Source organism: Platichthys flesus, chromosome 3 (assembly GCF_949316205.1).
Source record: "Platichthys flesus chromosome 3, fPlaFle2.1, whole genome shotgun sequence".
NCBI lineage: Eukaryota > Metazoa > Chordata > Actinopteri > Pleuronectiformes > Pleuronectidae > Platichthys > Platichthys flesus.
Window position 1 is genome coordinate 11130711 of NC_084947.1, and position 18630 is coordinate 11149340.

The following is an 18630-nucleotide window of genomic DNA, read 5'->3' on the forward strand; positions in this document are numbered from 1 at the left end:
CTGTTTGAAGTTCCCACACAACAAGATGCTTTCTGATCAAATATACATTAACAAACCTTGTGTACTTATATGACTGAGCAGCAGGAATTAAGGATGTTTAATATGTTATGACAGTAAAAAGCCACTAGATGGAAGTAGGGATTCATATTTCCAACGGTGATTTACCCAATGAATGTGCACTCTTTCTTACTTTCTTTCTTTCTTTCTTTCTTTCTTTCTTTCTTTCTTTCTTTCTTTCTTTCTTTCTTTCTTTCTTTCTTTCTCTCTGAAAAATGAAAGAATCCAATGTCCCATCAGCTCACACGCATGTGGGAAGAAGATACATGTTCCCCATTTAACATGCATGTGGTCCCATACAAATCCAGACTATTAGATGTGATCTGAGTCATTATATGCTTCATCAGACTGATCATGTTTTTTTAGGAGCTTTGATCAAAGGACAGAATTGAACTTTTCTTTAATTTACTTTACACCGTATGTGTGGTGAAAAACTGGCTGATAGACGAGTAAGAAGAATCGTCCAGTCAAACAATACGGTCATTATCCACGACTATGACAGATGTGCATGGGTGTGTGACTGTGTGAGAGAGAGATTACATCACCATGCAGTGAAACCAAGGCTGCTCCCAACTGAAACTGGAGATAAACAATAACCAGTTAACAAGCATAACTCTCCTCTGATGTAAGTCTCACCTGTGAGGAGCCTCTGCCGTCTTCATGTGGACGGACGTGGATTCTTCTGGTGTTTGGCCAGACCCCACCCACGCATGCACTGGCACGGGGTCTGAGGTTTCCGCCACAGCATGTGTAAAGATAACCAAAGGTCAAGCTTCATTTATTCACGTGAGCTAGCAGTGCAATTTTCAAAACAACATAATGGCTTATAAATCATGTTATGGTGGACAATATTATTATAGGGAGAAAGGCATCTCTGCCATTACCACAATGCTCCTGGAACACATGGACTCAGGTCTACCATGCAGGAACATTTTCAAAAGTCACACAAGAACAAATACAGCCGGACCTATGAGGCGCAGTCAGCTAGATGCCTATAGCAAAAGTTTGTTCTCTCGATATGTTCAGCGTGGCAGAGCCAGCGAAGAAACCAAAAAGGACTTTGTCGGAAGAATGGAAGAAAGGATAAGAAAAAAGAGAATGAGTAATACTGGACCCGCTTTTATTTGAGAGCTAAAAGACACAAAGAGGTGTTGGACAGATGCCCACTTGGTTAATCATCTGAAGGATAACTTTTAGAACGGATTGGGTGAGTGGGGAGACACATCTAGATCCAGCCGGTCTGCAGAGGACGGTAAAGGTGTTTTAATAAGCCAGTGTCATATGCTTGTGTTTGTGTGTGTGTGTGTGTGTGTGTGTGAGTGTGTGTGTGTGTGTCTGTGTGTGTGTGTGTGAAAGAGACAGAGAGAAAGATAGAGAGAGAGAGAGAGAGAGCAGGTGACAGCAACAGTGGATTTTTCACAGAAGCAATGGCACAACACACTACATTAGAGATCTTTATGCTGTGCAGTAAAAAGTATGAAACTCAGTTGTAGCATATAAGCCTTTTATATATAAAGTGTCCTCCTGCAAAGGGCATCACAGTTTTTATCTCCGATGCCACAACAAATAAAACCATGACTTTAACTTGTCACTATGGGCAGTACTTTTATTTACGACTGTGAGTTTTGCCTCCCACCTATAGGGGGAGCCACAATTTAGGTGACAGCAATTCTTCCATCGTGTTGCTTCTGGGGTCGTTCCCCCGTAGGTGTGTTTACACTATATTGATCTTTGGAGAGGAGGAATTAATTTTACGCAGCGTGGAGCCTCCTCTCTGTCACGGTGCGTAATGGCGTGGCTCCATCTCAGAGGGCCCTGTCCCACCAAGAGCTCAGTCAGTGGCTGTGGATGTCAACTGAGAGGAGGACACAGGGAAGGGTGCGTATAAAACACCTGCTTCATCCACAGTTTATCTTCTACCTCCCCTCGATGCTGTTTGTTTTTAAAGTTTATTGTAGTGAGGCATGCATGTATGATTTTTTTTCCAAATGTATTGTTCATAGTAGTAAACTTTATAAACTGTAGTATTAGGTAATGTTTAGATACAAAAGTTTAGTAGAGTGCCATAAATATACAGTACTTTCTTTCCACATGTGAAAAACAAACTAACAACAACAAAATCAAGTTATAATCATTTCAACAGAAAGCCCTGATCCTCTGTTCTTCAGTAGGTTCCTGCAGATGGTGTTAATTGTTTCCATGTATTTGTTGAAACTGCTGCTACACAGACTTGTTTTGTGGTGATGTAACACACACATGTATGTGTACACAACCACATATGACAGAGGGAGGGGGTTGGAGGAAGAGTGTGTTGGGGGTGGGGCAGTATTGATGTTTGGCCCTGCTTTCGACTGAGCTGGAGGGGGCAGAGGCTTGGAACTCCCCCTGAGACCCCGCTGATAGGATCTGGTCACCGATATAAGGGCTGGGATTGCAAGTGACACACACACACACACACACACAGACACACACACACACACACACACACAAATACACACAGTTTTAATCGTATGCAATTTGTCTTTCATCTTCACCATCATTTTTTGTTTGGTCACGATCATCCTGTGATCTTATCTGCACTTCTTTGTCTTTGAGTTTACATCCTCGCTCTTTTTTTCTTCAGTCATTGCAGAACAGCTGCTGTCTACTAGAGAGGGAGAAATGAAAGCATGGAAACGTCTACTCAGTGCATCAAATACTGTGTGTGTGTGCGTGTTTGAGTGTGAGTGTGTGCGTGTTTGAGTGTGTTTTCTCTGTGCTTCTGGGCTTTTGCCTGAAACCGGTAGGAAGCACACCATCCACACATAATTCAGTATCCTCCAAAGCCTGTGTCATGACATTGAGGCTGATATAATGAGCGCAGTCCGACCGAGGCACATCTCTCATGAAACGTTCCGACAAACCGTCGACTCAGAACACTCCTGGCGTTCGGATGTGGCTGCAACACGCTCCAGTGTGAGTGTGATATAATCAGCACATGTTACAGAAGACGTTACAGGGCATGAAAAGCTTTTTCTAGATATAATACAAAAACAAAAGCATCAGCAGATGTCAGTCATACCACAATGTAGCTGCCTTGGAAACTCGAAAACAAAAAATGAAATATTTTCCCAGAGGCCTCATGATTATTCTTTTTCTTTTTGTTTCCCAAGATGTTCCTGGAGCTGTCTCGCCACTTCCTGCAAAGCATTTTATTTTTTCCAGCTGCGAGTCAATGCTCCATCTCAATTATTTGCACAACGCAGGAGGTAAATACTGCCAACTTAAAGTAACATCAAATGTTTAATTCCTCATGTCAACCTCCCCAGTGTACTGCACAGCTTAATGCTAAACATTTCTAGATAGATAGACAGACAGACAGACAGACAGACAGACAGACAGACAGACGGATAGATGGAGGGATGTTTGTACTTAACTGGGTAATTCATAATGATTGATGGATTGACGGACTTCAGGACAAAGACACTTTTACTGACTTACACAAAACAGAGGATTTACATGAACGCTTATCACAAAGTTGCCTCTGCACAGACATGGAGACACGCGGATTGAATAAGAAAACACACTGATGACAGTGGTGGCGCTTCCAGCCTAAAGTTTGTGCTCGGTTCATCCTCTGGTGAGTGGGAATGTGCTCAATAAAGTTCATCATAACCTGCTTTAGACAGAGTTTGATTTATTTGGTGGAATTCCCCCCCTTCAGAGCAGGGTTACTAAAGAGGAGCAATGTAGAGCTCGTGGACTTAAGGGTTGGATGGTCTATTTGGAACGTGTGCTCTGTTCCGTCCCTGAGGCCACATTACACTTGGCTTTTAAAATGCTTCTCTCTCCGATTGACCCGGACTTGACCCAAGCATTAAGCAAATGTGTGTTTGTAAGTGGTCTGAGAGAAAAAAAGAGAGAGAGGGAGAGATGGTGTGTGTTTCTGTGTGTGTGTGGAGGGGGGGGCACGTGCACCTGTGTGTTCATGTCCCCAGACAAATTTTTCTCACTTTACCTTTCTCGGGCTGGACAATCGTTTTGGCCTAGCGATCCGTCTCCGAGTGTGTGTGTGTGTGTGTCTCTGTGTGCTTGGCTGGTACGCTGGAGGGAATATTTTCCACTGTGAAACCGAGCCGTTATAAACACTGACTGAGCTGAGACAACAGATACGAGCTCCTGATAATAAGCTCAGCGTTTCATCCTGTATGCTTCAAATCTGGACAAACGCACATTTTGTATGAACTTGATTTTACGTGGGGGGGCTGCATCCCCAGACCAAAAGCTAATCTTTGCCCTAATCTACATGTTTATAATTTGTAACGTTTGTCTGTCAGTCGTCTTTTCCTACTTCCCATTAGCCTACATTTTTCTGTCTAACTCTTCAACATTGATTTTAACCTACTGGATAGAACACCTGGTTTGTGAAGCTGCTTTTTATCCCATAAGTTTGAACTCCTCCACTGTCACTGTAACCTTAACAGTGCAGTCTTTACAGAGATGGTTGCGGGGATTAGTTAGGCTTATATCAGTCTGGTGGGGTTAGACCGATTAGATGGCTGGCAGACAAATACTCTCCCCACTATAAACAGCCTTACATATGTTAGTCTGTCTACCTGTTGGTAACTGCACCTGTGAGTAAATGTATCTGTGTATATGCTATGATTCGTGTGATTATGGAGTTTTGGGTTACTCACGGGCGCGCTGCCCATTTCCTCCACGTTCATCAGTCTAACTACTGGAGACGTCTACAAACATCTCGAGTTTCCACTCTCCTGTTTTCCACTAAACAAAACGGCCCTGCCAAAGGGTTATGTCAGCCATATGATATATGGTGATTTTATCACAAAGGAGAATTATCCTTCTTGCCACAATAAAATGTTTTATACTATATATGTTGATATATAGTTTGAATATTATAAAGTAAACGGGAGGTGTTTTCTATTATAGAATCAATGTCATTCAGACCACAGCTGTTGTTTTCATTTTTGACCTGAAGTTAAATTTGTGCATGGAGGTTGGACATGAGTTGTGTCCCCAGTGGGTGTGTGTGTGCATATGCATTTGTGTACTCATTTTTATTACCTCTTCCTCTTCCAGCATAAACTCTGATCTTGTCAGGACCAGTATACATCATGGGGACCAAAGCTCAGTCCTAATGAGGCCATACATCATTTCTGATCTCCTGGTTCAGGTTAGGGGTATCATGTGGTTATGTTAAGGTGAAGGTCAGGCGTGATTGTTAATGCGTTGGTAAGGCTGCCACAGTGAATGGAAGTAAATGGAAAGTCCGTATAAGGATAGCTGTGCAAATCTGTGTGTGTTTGTGCATGTGGGCAGCTGGCAGAATTAGGGGTGGGTGTCCCCCTTTTAATCATGTGGCTGATGCATTAAATGTCATTTACAGGGGCAGATTATCCTACCATGAAGGGGTGGAGCTTGCCTTAGGGTGTGTGTGTGTTTGTGTGTGTGTGTGTGGGGGGGGGGGGTGGCTTGTATTGGCTGCGGGCTGCTAAGCTCTGATCATTAAGCATGTTGAGAGGTGAGCATATGGACGACTGGAATAGACCATTTGACAGAACAAAGGACTGGCAGGGCGTCTGAGGGTTCATGCTGCAGCACACTCTCTATTGTTAGTCTTTGATATCATTATACTGTGGCCCACAAATCTCCATTGTTCCCTCTCTTGCACTTCCTTGAGAAGAAAAGCAATCGATCAAGTCTCTAAAGACATTGAAATAGAGCGGTGGGCTAAAGGGGGGGGGGGGGGGGGGGGGGGGGTCCATATTTTATCTTCATGGGACACAAAACCGGAGATCTCATCACATGGGAATGAGACAATGACCTAAATCTAGTTCATCTATTAATTCATTCTCAACTTTGATCAAAGCAACATTTGTTCCCCCCCCCCCCCTACAAGATGGGCTTCTTTTGTTCATCTTGTGTTGGTTTGTTCTTTAAACAGCAATAATTAAATCCAAGAATCATTTACACAAAGACAGTTTCACCTGCACTGCAGGACTTCATGTAGAAGAAGGCCTTCTTTTTTCTTCTCGCATATTACACCATGGAGATCAAAATTGAAAAAATTACCCATGGGAAGCTTTGGAATAAACTTACAGTACAGAACTATCTTGTCAGTGAGGACATGGTTTACACAGACGTTAGTGAGATTGTTGTACAATACAATACATACTCTTTTCCTTCCAGTTTTACTTTCTGTCTGGCGCCTGTTTGGTTACATAAATACTAAGAGTAGTAGTTCCCTTTCACACCGAATGTTCCTGTCATTCTCTCTCTCTTGTCCTTGTTGTTGACCCCTGACCTTTGACATGGAGTTTTAAACATGCTATCTATAGGAAAAGAAAAGGATGTTGTAGCAGCAGATATTTTGTTGCGTGGTTGAATCATAGACTGTAGATAAAGATGATATGTAGAGATGGACGACATGATGACGACAAAGTGTCTTTATCAACCACTAGTGGAGGGCTGCAGTATAGGTCGTATACCCCGCCTCCCTCATGTTCAGCTCGATAGCGTGGCTCTGTTCACCGATTGCGTCTGTGTAGATTTTGGCTCCAAATATGAAAGACGGTAGTATTCGTATGTGGGATATTTTGGCTTTGTTACTGGGCAGTGAGAGGAAGTGTCTTCAATCTTTCTATTCAGTCAATGGCTGCAGGATATTCCCAATGATTGTAGGCTAATCGCTGCAGAGGGTGGCTTCCTTTTCACAACACCGGCTGCTGACATTAACCTGGCTCATACAGGGCAGTTGTCCAAGAGGAGGTTACGTCCTGTGGTGTCCACTGCCTGATCAAAAGGGCTCAACAGGGTTTTTACTAAGTATCCGTGTCATCTCCCCAAATAAAGTACGTGATAGATCTTCTCCAACGAACACGAGCAACCATCTGTACTCTAGCAGAGAATATAAACACAATGTCTTCAGTGATTACATTAGCTCCCTCCATCAGTCCGGCAGCGGAAACAGGTTTAATGACTCCTCCGTCTATATATATATATATATATATATATATATACCAGACACCCACTGTGTGTATGTGTGTGCTATTGTACAGCTATCTTTGTGAGGACCAGTTTGAGTCTAGAACCTAAGAAGTGAGGACATTTTGGGAAAGTGAGGACCGTTTAGCCGGTCCTCAATATGTGACCCCCCGTTAATATACTGTTTGGGGTTTAAGACTTGGTTTTAGGGTTAGGATTGGGTTAAGGGTTAGGGTTAGGGTTTTAGTTTGGAAGGTTAGGTTTGGGGTAAGGGCTAGGGAATGCATTATTCAGATGCGTGTCCTCACTAAGATTGATGTACAAACGTGTGTGTATGTGTGTGTGAGAAACACTGTGGGAGTATTTATTAGCAAGTTAATGAAAACCATCCTGTTTTAATCTCCTCATACTTTATGTCCATTATGATATTATTCGATTCTATCACTGTTAGAATAATTTCATGGTGCAGAGGTTGGATGTTCCTCTGCTCACTGCCTCCTCTTGACTTTCATCTTCTCTGTGTTCTTCTCTGTTTTATCTTCATATCGCTGTCCAGCCTCTTTTCCTCTAAATTTATGTCCAAGTTCTTTCTTATCAACCTCCTCATTTATATTTGTTGGTTTTCCAAAATAAATAGTATTTTAACCTGAACTCACCAGATTGTTAAGTAGCCCTGTAGAGAACATAGTCCAGGGCTGCAACTTGGCAATATGGAGCCTACTGTGTGTGTGTGTGTGTGTGTGTGCGTGTGTGTGTGTGTGTGTGTGTGTGTGTGTGTGTGTGTGTGTGTGTGTGTGTGCGCGTATGTGCGGCTGTGGGGCTGGGTGTGTGTGTGGGGTCAGGGCCCAGAAACGAGCAGGATGAGTGTTTTATTGAGCCACTACTTAAATCAGTCTAAAAACAAAGTCTGTATTGATCTATCTGGGCATGAAGAGAGGGGGTGTGGACTAAAGCTGCTGCATGAGGAGAAGGGCCTGAGCTGTCTGGACATAAATAATGAAGAAATAGATAAAGAAAGAGAGCGAGAGTTAATTTGAAGAGTGGATATGTAGAAATAGGAAGATTTATAGAAGTCTTACTGTACAGTTAGTTAGTTATTAGTCAGGAGCTATACAATAGAGTAGAAAACAGCATTCCCGGAGCACTCAGGCGAGAGGTGAAGTCCGGGGAGAACATGCAGGCAGCGGGACGTAACGTATAAACTCCTCCCGCAGAAAGCACATGTTTTTGTTTACAGCACACAACAAGCCCACCCGCTCACTGTGCCTTTTTCCAGACATTTCCCTGCCACATTCTAATTGTAATGTCACATACAGGGCCTCCAGAAACAAATCTGGAAAATGTTCAGTGCATGAATGAAAGGTGACCCTGAGTTCATACACAGTCGCCATCACCGTCCAAGAACCCTTTTGGAGAGACCTCTTAAGTGAATCCTTCGGGACGTGGGCCCGGGTCACGGCTGGTTCCACCTTAACTGAAGCAGCCCACAGCTCTGAGTCCATGTTCCCAAAATATCTGGATGAAAGATAAACCATCCCCTCGCCTCTCCTCTGTCCCTCACTCCCTCTCCCACCCCTTGTCGTCTACTCTGCTCCTACTCTCTTTTTTACCCTTGTAATCTCCCCTCACCCCCCCCCCCCCCGTTTTCTGTCTCCTCCCTGTGTTGCCTCCTCCCATCCTCTAATCTCACCCCTCGTATCATCTCCCTCATTTCGCCTCCACTGCTGCGTCCCTCTCACTCCACCCACCAGCGATTTCCCCCTCCTCTTTTCCCTCCCTCTCTCCTCCCATCCCAACCTCCAGCCGTTCTTCCTTTCGCCTCCCTCCTCTTCTCTCCCCTCCTCCCCCTTTCCCCTCCCCTCTGTCATTAGCTGGTATATAAGAGCATTGTATGTTTCTACCTCCCTCACACACATACACACACTGGGTGTGTTTGCTGGGAAGGGTCCAAGGGAAACTAGGGATAACATTGTCTACCTTCCACTAAAGGAATATCTTGCTCTGGCACTCCCACTCACAGGTACAGCCTCTCCATTCAAACTTTAATAGCACTTATTAATAGGAAATGTGCTGCAGTTGCAGTATTATTAGCTCAGTGTAAATTTACTTTGGTAACTGTTAATGTTTTATGCTACTGAACAACTGCAATTTATTCTAGTGTAGTACGAAAAAAAATATTTTAATACTTTGCATGTGAATATGTTTTCACTAAGAAGAGAGTATTTAACATTTAAGTATATAGTAGTACTTAACATTTTAGTATGTTAAATATATAAAGGCTTTATGTTTAATTTATTTCCACATTGCTGCTTCTCATCTCCTCCCTTTGCGTTATCATCTTTATCTCTCATGTTCCCTCTTGAAAATGCATTTTTCTTTTCACGTCCTCTGTCTCACCATCACAGATCTAACATGTACCTTTCATTCTCATCTCCCCTCAGATCCTGGATCAGCATCTTAAAGTGAGACGATACACGCTGTCCTATACCCATCATCAGAAGCCTGCAGCAACATCCCCATTATCACCTGATCTGTGCGACGTGTTTGACCTGCCATCAGCGCCGTCACTCGCCAGCGACATCAACACCGAACCCTTCTGACGTTATCGGGGAGACCATGAGCAACAACTACAGCGTCACTCTTTTAGGCCCCGCCCCCTGGGGCTTCAGGCTGCAGGGAGGGAAGGACTTCAACATGCCCCTCACCATCTCCAGGGTAAGACCAAAACACACAAACAGGGACGCACACAGGCCGACCCTCTCGCTTTTCAGTATTTTCAGCAGAGCAATAAAAGTACATGCCTCTATTTAATCTCCACACACATGCACACACACACACACCCTCGGGGCAGCTCTAAAATGACGTGCCACTGAGGCCAGGTGATTAAACATGATTTAAACTGAATTCCATTTTTTCTTTCGTACCTTTATTCCTCCTCTCCATCTTTCCTCGATCTGTCGCTTTGACCCCCAACACCACACTTGAGATCGCCCAACTTAATTATTTGCCATCGGCCATGTAACGACCACTCAGGAACGCTTCCCTCGGTCTCTGTTCCCCTTCCCTCTGAGCTTCTGCAGCGAAAGAGCAAGAAAAACATTGTGGAACACCAACATAGGCTTCTGTCCCTCTGCTCGGACAAGTCACTTGATGGTCCTTTGGTTTCTTCTCCCATCAGTCTCTCCTCCTCGATGCCTTTCCAGCTGGCTGTTCATTCATAAATAGCATATGACATGAATACAGTAGGTTTCCCTCATTACTTTAACTATAGAGAGATCCTGAAACATGATAATCCTTTTCTAAATTTGGTCAAGTTCCTGTCCTGTTCCTCTGGGACAGTGCCGCTTCACTGGTATGCACACAGAAATACAGTGAAGCTTATGCACCCCCCTCTTCACACACTCTCACACACACTATCACACACTCTCTCACACACACACACACACACACACATGTTCACAAATCACAGAATGTGGCAGCGCACAGACATATGGCAACGTGAGCCTTATGATGAATGGCTTGCCAGGTCCTGTGCCAATCCCCCTTGGGGCCGCTTGGGGTTGCCATGTTTGTGTTACTGCTTTGGATGTGATACTTTTCCCACTAAGTGTAGCCATGTGAAGTCTAACCACAGTTGAGAGTGTGTGTGTGTGTGTGTCTTTGTGTGTGTGGGTAGGACACAAAGTCACATGGGACGCTACCTGAACAACGGAGAGACAAGAGTTTTACAAAACATCATGTTCAATTTTTGTTTCTGTTTTATGCGTGAAATACCCGACTGCCAAATATTTCGCAATTGTATTGAAAATCATATTTTTTGAAAGTTTTTCTTCTGTATTGAGAAAACAAGATGATGCTTTTAAATAAAATTGTGATGTTAGTCAGTGAAGCTTTTCTTATGTCCAGAGAAATTGGCAATAAATAAACCCTAACTGTCTCAGCAGCTCACTCTGACCTTTGCTGCAGTAACACAATGACGTCTATGGTTTGAGGTTTCAGGACATTGGCAGGGATATTCTGATATAGTTATTTAGATCTGCTCAAGACCGTGAAGTGTACAATCAGAGCAGGTAGTATGACGTAGTTTCCAAATTAGGGTCAGGTCACGACTGGAGATTTCAATAAACGAATCAATGTGAAACTAAACGAAAAGAATCATCATCTTGTATTTCTATTTCAATGTAGCAGTGTTTTCTTTACTAGTCTGTTCTGTGTATTTTCAAAGGTGTAGAGAAAAACTGCAAAAGAATCCAACAAAAAACTTTGAAAATATCCCCATTTCTCATAATTTGTGTAGTTGATAGCCCAGTTGCTGTTCAAATGTGTCTCTCCTGAGGAAAATAAGACCAATTGTTTCTCAAGCTCTGGATTCTGTTGCAGATTTTTGATGCACAAGATTTTTCTTTCTGGGGAAAAAAACTGTAAAACTGTAAAAAAAAAAAAAAAGAAAAGAATAGCAGTCCATCTGGTTTGGGAAAAGCTAATCTGAGGGGATGCATTATTTAACTAAAGCTTTATAAAGCTGCATGCACTGTAACCCTGAACTCTTCTACACATTACCTGTGTGTGCACGCAAATTGCCTCTCATGGAAAAAGTGCAACCCATAGATCCACTGTATGAATGTGAATGTGTGAATGGGAATAAAGTACTGTCAAATAAAACAAACTGTCTAGTGTCTAATGCTCTGATATTCGATACCGAGCCGGTTGTTATCAGGAGAATTCCCTGGGAGAGAGTGGACGTGTTGATGGCGTCTCTATCCTTCCGTCCTGTGGGCTCTAACCAGGCGCCTTTAACCAAACTGAATTTTTCCAGTAGGTGTCCCACATGGATAATCACTGGTTGTGTGCCGCATGTGTGAAAGGGCAACTCCAGACAATGTCCTGAATTCAAATGTGAAAATGGCGTAAGACAGGAGATATTTATTTTAGTACTGTTTCGGAGAAGCCGTCAGGTTTTTTATTGTCTGGTTTTACTTTTCAATTGCAGTTTGGTTAATTCGAGGCAATAAAAGGACTTGGTCAAATTGAGGCAATAAAACTACTTGGTCAGGTTTAAGAAAAGACCATCATTTGGGTTAAAATAGACTTCTTTGCAATATTAAACACATGCAAAGGCTTTTGGGGACAAAACCTTAAAGGGAAACTTCTCTGATGTTCCTCAACTGGGCGCATGTGAATGAATGAATGAATGAACGCTGAGGCTGATATACAGTGAATCTACACACAGAGCCGAGTGGTGATTTGAAGGCTGTCTGTCTCTGACACAAACATATGAGGTCACTCACCAGGTCGTCCATCTGGATCTGTCTCTCTGCCGCTGTTATTCTTATATTCTTATATTCTTCTGTCTCTCATTGGCTCACGAACAATATCGTTTTCAGTCCAGATGCAAGAATTACACCAAACCCTAATCCTATCCAATTAAATCCAGTCAATGGTGATGAAGGGCAGTGTTTCTGAGTTTTGCCCACACCAGCCTTTTTCACAGCAAATAAGTTAACATGGAATTTAATATAAGCCCTGGCGCGACTTGAATTATGGCTGAATTCCATTAAGCTGCTTCAGGTTCAGGGCCCTGGTATTTTTCAGGCCTGCTCCTTGTCATGTCTCACTGGAAAGCCATCGTCCATGTTGTCCGCGCCACCTGTGATTTTCCTACAGTGACGCGTCAAAACGTCGAGATACTGTGAAAAAGGGCCTATATCCTGACGCACACACACACACAAACACACACACACAGGCTGCTCTCTGCCAGTCGGACCACAGCGTTGGTTCTGAGAAGCGACCACAGAGTAGAGGTTATTTGAAAACGCAGCACCACTGCCAGACCACACTTACCCTAACAGCTGCTGTTGCTAAGCTCTGACGCTGTGTGAACATGTTGTGTGTTTTGTTTACGACACCCGTTGCACCCACTGTAATATGAAATCGTACCTGTGTGGCATCATTGGTCCAAGTAACTCCAGTTTATGCAAATTGTGCTCACTCCCCTTCTTTTTCTTTTTCTCTTCTTTTAAGTGGAGACCAGCAGCTTTTGTACGAGATTCAGTGAGTTTCTCAAAATGCCAATAAAGTTTTTACCACAGTTTGACAATGTCCATAAAAGGAGATCTTTAGAGAAGACGTTATTTCAACAAAAGCAGCCAAGGTGAAAGAGATGGTTTGTCCTCAAGTATATTTAGCCCATTGTTGGCCGACAGTTACAAGGACTTTCCAAATATTACCATCGACAGATAAACAGGGAGATGTGCAGTATGCAGAACAGCAGCTGTCTGATTCACACACAGGTTTATGTGTGAGAGGTTTGGTTTTGGCTAATAGGCCACTGGCTGTTGCTCGGTTTAATGTGAATACTTGAGATAGATTCCTTTTAGTCTGTCTCTGTAAGCACAAGGGAACTTGAATGAATTCCCTGTTAGTGAAACAACTCTTTTAATGGATACCCCGTTTAAAGATTTAGGAGAAAACCTGCAGAGGAAGATCTGCTCACCGTTAACTCCCCTTAAAACCTTTTATCGTAAATTCTGATGTACCGATCAAAAGGTTTTCGAGATCAAGGCCTCTCATGTGCCGAGGCAGAAAATACCTGCCTGCTTTTCCCTGTTCAATTTACAGGCAGTGAATCAATATTTAAACCTTTTCTGGAGGCAACCCATTTAGGATGCACTGCTAAAATAACCTAAGGGGAGGCAGCCCCGGGGGAGAGGATGCATTAAGACTCTAAGAATAGATGCATCATCTCACAGGTCAGCTCCCATGACCACACCCACTCATGTCCTCAGATCTGTGTCTACGTTTTAAAAGCTCCAGGGTCTGGAATGAATTCTGCCCAGACTTTATTTCAACCAACACAATGCAGACGGAGACAATAAGAATGACAGGATATTGATTGACTTGCTTTTAAAGGGCCTACATGGTTTTTTTCTGGATATTGTCCTGTTCCTTTATTTTGCCATAGCTTTGTTGTGCATGTATAAAGTCTGCGATGTGTCGAAGGCCATGTTTGCACAATATAACTGTATCACATGCCCGCGTCCAGGCTATCACTGTGGCAGATCCAACCCCATTTATACAATGGCTACTGCGTATTAACAACTGATTATGGTTTGTTGTTGGCAGCCTTCATTCTTCTACCCTGTGCATTGTCCCAACCTATTGATCAATAGAATAGGGTCAACCTATTGGCAGGAGTGTGTATTGCATCTTAGTTTTCCCACTTCTGGCACTACTAATGAATCTTTATCTTGTCTATTTTATTTTTGTGTTGTTTGCATTGTAATAAGCAAGAATATATTAATAAGTCAAATGTCTGTTTTGACCTGTTTGGTTAAGTTTAGTTTATATTCGGACCAATGTCCATAAAAACGCAACTTAATGTCATCACTTTGTCGTGAGTATTACACAACAGCTTTTGCAAAGTTGGTAGTCACTGTCGATAATGTTAGTGCAGTGACCACAGCAAAATGAATGTACGGCTAATCTACCTTAAAACCCTTTTCATGGAAGAATGCAGTTCCTGGAAAAGCATCAACGATTTCTGAGTCCTGCCTCCCCAGAGATGCTTTTCAACAGCCGACGATAAGAACCGACCACAGTGATGGGTCTATTCCAGAGACCACTGAGTTCTATACATAGTCTCTTTTCTCTCTGGCTTTCTGCCCCACCCCCCTTCCTCTTGCACTCACAATGTTTCACCGACCAGGGTCTCAAACCAAACTTAGTGACTTAACCTTTCATACCTTGAGGGCGAGAGCCAGTTGACAGCTCCTCCATTTGACTTAATAATACTTTAATCTATCTTAATCAAACAGGTCCCCTGCGTCCCTCTGAGTATCTGTCCATCTTAGTGTAATAGTCCCAGAGCCAGAATCAGCAACTTATCATTTCCTCTCCCATAAATCAATCTGTCAGTGCTCATGCATGTGTGTGTGTGCGTGTGTGTTTGTGTGTTTGCTGGTCAGAGCAGACTTGTTGTATTTGGACATTGTAACAGACTTGACCGCGCAACAATTAATCTTTTACGCCTTCAATATTAGTTGGATGTTACGTTACCTTGCAATATTTGGCTTTGAGTTATTATGGCTTTTTGGGGATTGTTTGCCATGGCCACTATTTTTCCATTATTACCAGTTATTTATAAGCACATGGTGATACAGTGAGAGAAAAGACAGGGATTACTTGTTTTGAGATACTCTGATCCCTCCATATTGCGTGTCCTGCCGGTGACCTCACCCCGGCATGTCTGTCCTCACCGGTAATGGACTGACTAATCCATTGTAGAAGCCTTATCTGTGTCACTCATGCCAATAGAGGAACCGTGCTGAAATGAAAATCACACCTTAAATACTTGTAGCAGGCTGGAGCTCTGACAGCTTTTCAGACAGGGGCACGCACGTCACAGAGTTGTTGAGTGACAATTTACTTTATTCAATGAGATTAGACACAAGATTTGGAATGAGCTTCAGAGGATCATGCTCGTGTCCATGTCAAACTAGCTGCAGGAAATAGTAATGAAATGAAAGTATTTAAGTAGTTACATAGTAATAACCCTCGAAAAGATGTAACGTACCTGGACAATTTATTCCGTAGGCCGTTTTTTGGACATGTGCAAAGAGTGCGGAGTTTGCCTCTAATTTATAAAGAACGCAGAAGGAGATTGTTTGAGTCAGACCTGGTCACAGGAACAGGAAGTCACCCGGCGAGGCGTCTGCATCGAGCAGGAGGCAGGACGTGATGTAAGGCACAATGTTTTTGTTTACAGCACATGGACATTGGCGCCGATCCTTATTTCCAAAAGCTCTTGAATCTTATCGTCTTTCCCGGTTTACATCTTTGTCTCTTTTCATCCTGACATCGCTTTTACGTCGATTGGGTGATAGAGAGGTCATCAACACACCCACTTGCTCGCTTTCTCATATGGCCTCACTCCTTTTCTGGATTTTTATTTAGGGGCAATGATGCTTTTTTCTGTATAAGTGGAGTGAGCAACATTTGTTGAGGCCAGAACATTTTTTATAACCCTGGCAGACGAGCACAGCCTGGTCATAACATGCACCGCAGTGATTTCACAGTGAAGAGACTTGAATACGCTATTGTTCAATGCAGCTATAATGTATTTTCCGCAGTGGCTGCTAATCGTGCCGTGTCTCCTCTGCTTTCCGCTCAGGATACAGGCCTCCTGGCTGCTGTGTTTATTCCTTATAATATTGGTTGATGACAAAGACCAGCAGAAATTAAACTGGAAGGGCTGCGGGTCAGGAGCCAAAAAGAAGCAAAAGAAAACAGCTGTTGAAACTGCACAGCTGTCCTCTTTCCCCGGTAGTTTGATCCTGAGAATATCAGTCGACATTTTGGGAAATGAAAATGGGAAGACTGCGAAGGACTGTTTCATCTTTTGCAGTGTAGCTTCGGAAACATTGCAGCTATCAGTGAGTTACTGTGATTCTGGAGACATCTAAAAACAGGTTGTTTCTCCAGCAGATTCTAATTGAATCCGGTGTTGTTTTTTGACACTAGCATAAAAATAAATGAAAACACATTATCTGATTTTGAATTTACAGTTGAAAATAAAAAGAAGAAACCCCCTAGATACTTATGCCTAAAAAAATATTCAAGTGTTCATCCTCCGTCATACACAATTATAGAATTTAAATTTTGTTTCTGTAGAATTTACAAGAATATTTTAATTCTGTTACCATTCAGTTCAACATGATCAAATCTGTAAAAGCACCATTTGGGGATTAAGTACACCATCTGTTACTCAGTGCCTCTCTCTCTTTCCAGTCCTGTGTTCTAACGGCTGTACTCCTGAGTGTGTGTTCACCAGCTCTGCCGATACCAAGTCTCTCATTGAGTCTGACTGTGAATGCTGACTTGTTCACCTCTAGTTCAGCACAGTGCAGTTAGTTTTTACTAGAGGGAATAATGTTGTGCTGGTCCTGGGTGAACAGTGCAGTGCTCTGTTTCCTCTGTTACGCTGACCCCTCACTACGTTTCCATGTAAAGGAATAATAATAATAGTCCTGCTTCATTACTTTAACACCTGTGAGACTCATTAATATGACATGTTTGACATTTTCCAGCAGGTAAATTGTGTCTTTTACATTAAGAATCGCGCAATCTACTACACAAATGTGACCTGGACGTGGCTGTAAAGCACCAAGAAACACACAATGTCCAAGTGCAAACGAGGAAGAAGAAGACAAATCCAGACCGATTTGATGAAGGGATTTGATGTAATACTTTTCCAGTACATTGTCTTTATCTGAGAACTATGCTGACGTTACCTCTCTGTTTGTCCGTGACTTCATGGTTTAAAGCAGGTGAATCTAATGTGTAATGGACCTGCTGCTTTGTAAACCCAGCAGATCTAAAGATCCTCGTCCTCGTGTGCAAAACTCTGTGTAATGTGCACAATGTGTTTTTTGTGCCGTTTTGGCAGCTGGAGCTTCAGTGAGCTGCAGTATCTGTGGGAACTCAAGCCGGTGTAGCCTTTTCTCATTAGCGTCTGCTTAACACACGAGTCAGGTGGTGATTATTAGATGCTGATGCACACATAGCTTTAGGGAAAGAGAGTTTTTCAGATGCTTTCATTAGGTGGAAAGTATGTGTTTGTGTTTGTGTGCCAGCATAGGCGTGTGCACACATGGGTACACGTGCACACATGCTAACATGTTGTATGCAGATGTCGATCAGCCACTAAAACCAGTTACTTGTTGTTTTGTTATGGCTGCTTGGTTTAGAGAGTTTAGCCAGTGCTCTATAACACTGTATTGACTCACAAAGGACTTGATCTCTCCATTCTCTATTATATATGTTTGTATAATGTTTGGCATACTCCCAGATATTGTGTCTCCTGCTCTCACTTTTTCAGTCAAAGCGTGAAATTCCTTGTCAGGGTTTTGTGTTGATATACCAACTTTGTGTGTGTGCAATTCCAGTTATTTCTTATGATCAGAATTTTCAAGAGATCAGCAGACTGCATCAAATCCATGGACGTTAAATTCACCCTTTGTAACAGTGGATTCTGTCAGATAGACCAGATCCTGTTACATGCATTTCCAAGATGATTCAGCATGACTCACTTCATTCAGGACCATAAAGAGCAGATGAAATGTTACCAAACGCAGTTTACTACATGGATGGGTTGAGGTACTGCCTGCCCCTGCTTTCCCTTTGTTAACTTCTTCCCTTTTTTGCACCTCTTTTTCATCAATCTTCCATTCGGGCCTACTTACTTCTCGATATTTCCTCCCTTCTTCGTAACGTTGCGTTGATATTTTGCTGTTCTCTGTGTTGCTTAGAGATCAGACCATTGTAGTTGTCATGCTGTTTTCCTGCACACATTTCCTTATGACATCCTTTTCTGGGTTTTAAGTCCAGAGCTGGTCAATAATAATAATATGTTTTAAAATTTGTATATGGATATATCAAATATTATGCTAGAGCTCTTGGACATTTTTTCCTAATTGCAGTTTTCTGTCCCCTCACAGGATTCAAACGTGTAACGCATTACATGGACATTTCCTGTCACGGTGGATCACACTAAATGATGAGCTAACTCTAGCATATGGAAGCAGCTTTGTG

The 18630-nt window shown here is 42.7% G+C and overlaps 1 protein-coding gene across 1 annotated transcript in view; it reads left to right on the plus strand.

The window, feature by feature from the left end:
* Window positions 1-8918: 8918 nt before the first annotated feature.
* pdlim5a (PDZ and LIM domain 5a) overlaps window positions 8919-18630 on the plus strand; it is a 57415-nt gene continuing 47703 nt past the window's right edge. Inside the window, exons 1-2 of the mRNA XM_062384830.1 lie at window positions 8919-9061; window positions 9483-9756. Coding sequence (XP_062240814.1) covers window positions 9658-9756 — 99 coding nt within the window. The 5' untranslated portion in view covers window positions 8919-9061; window positions 9483-9657. The remainder of the gene's footprint in view (window positions 9062-9482; window positions 9757-18630) is intronic.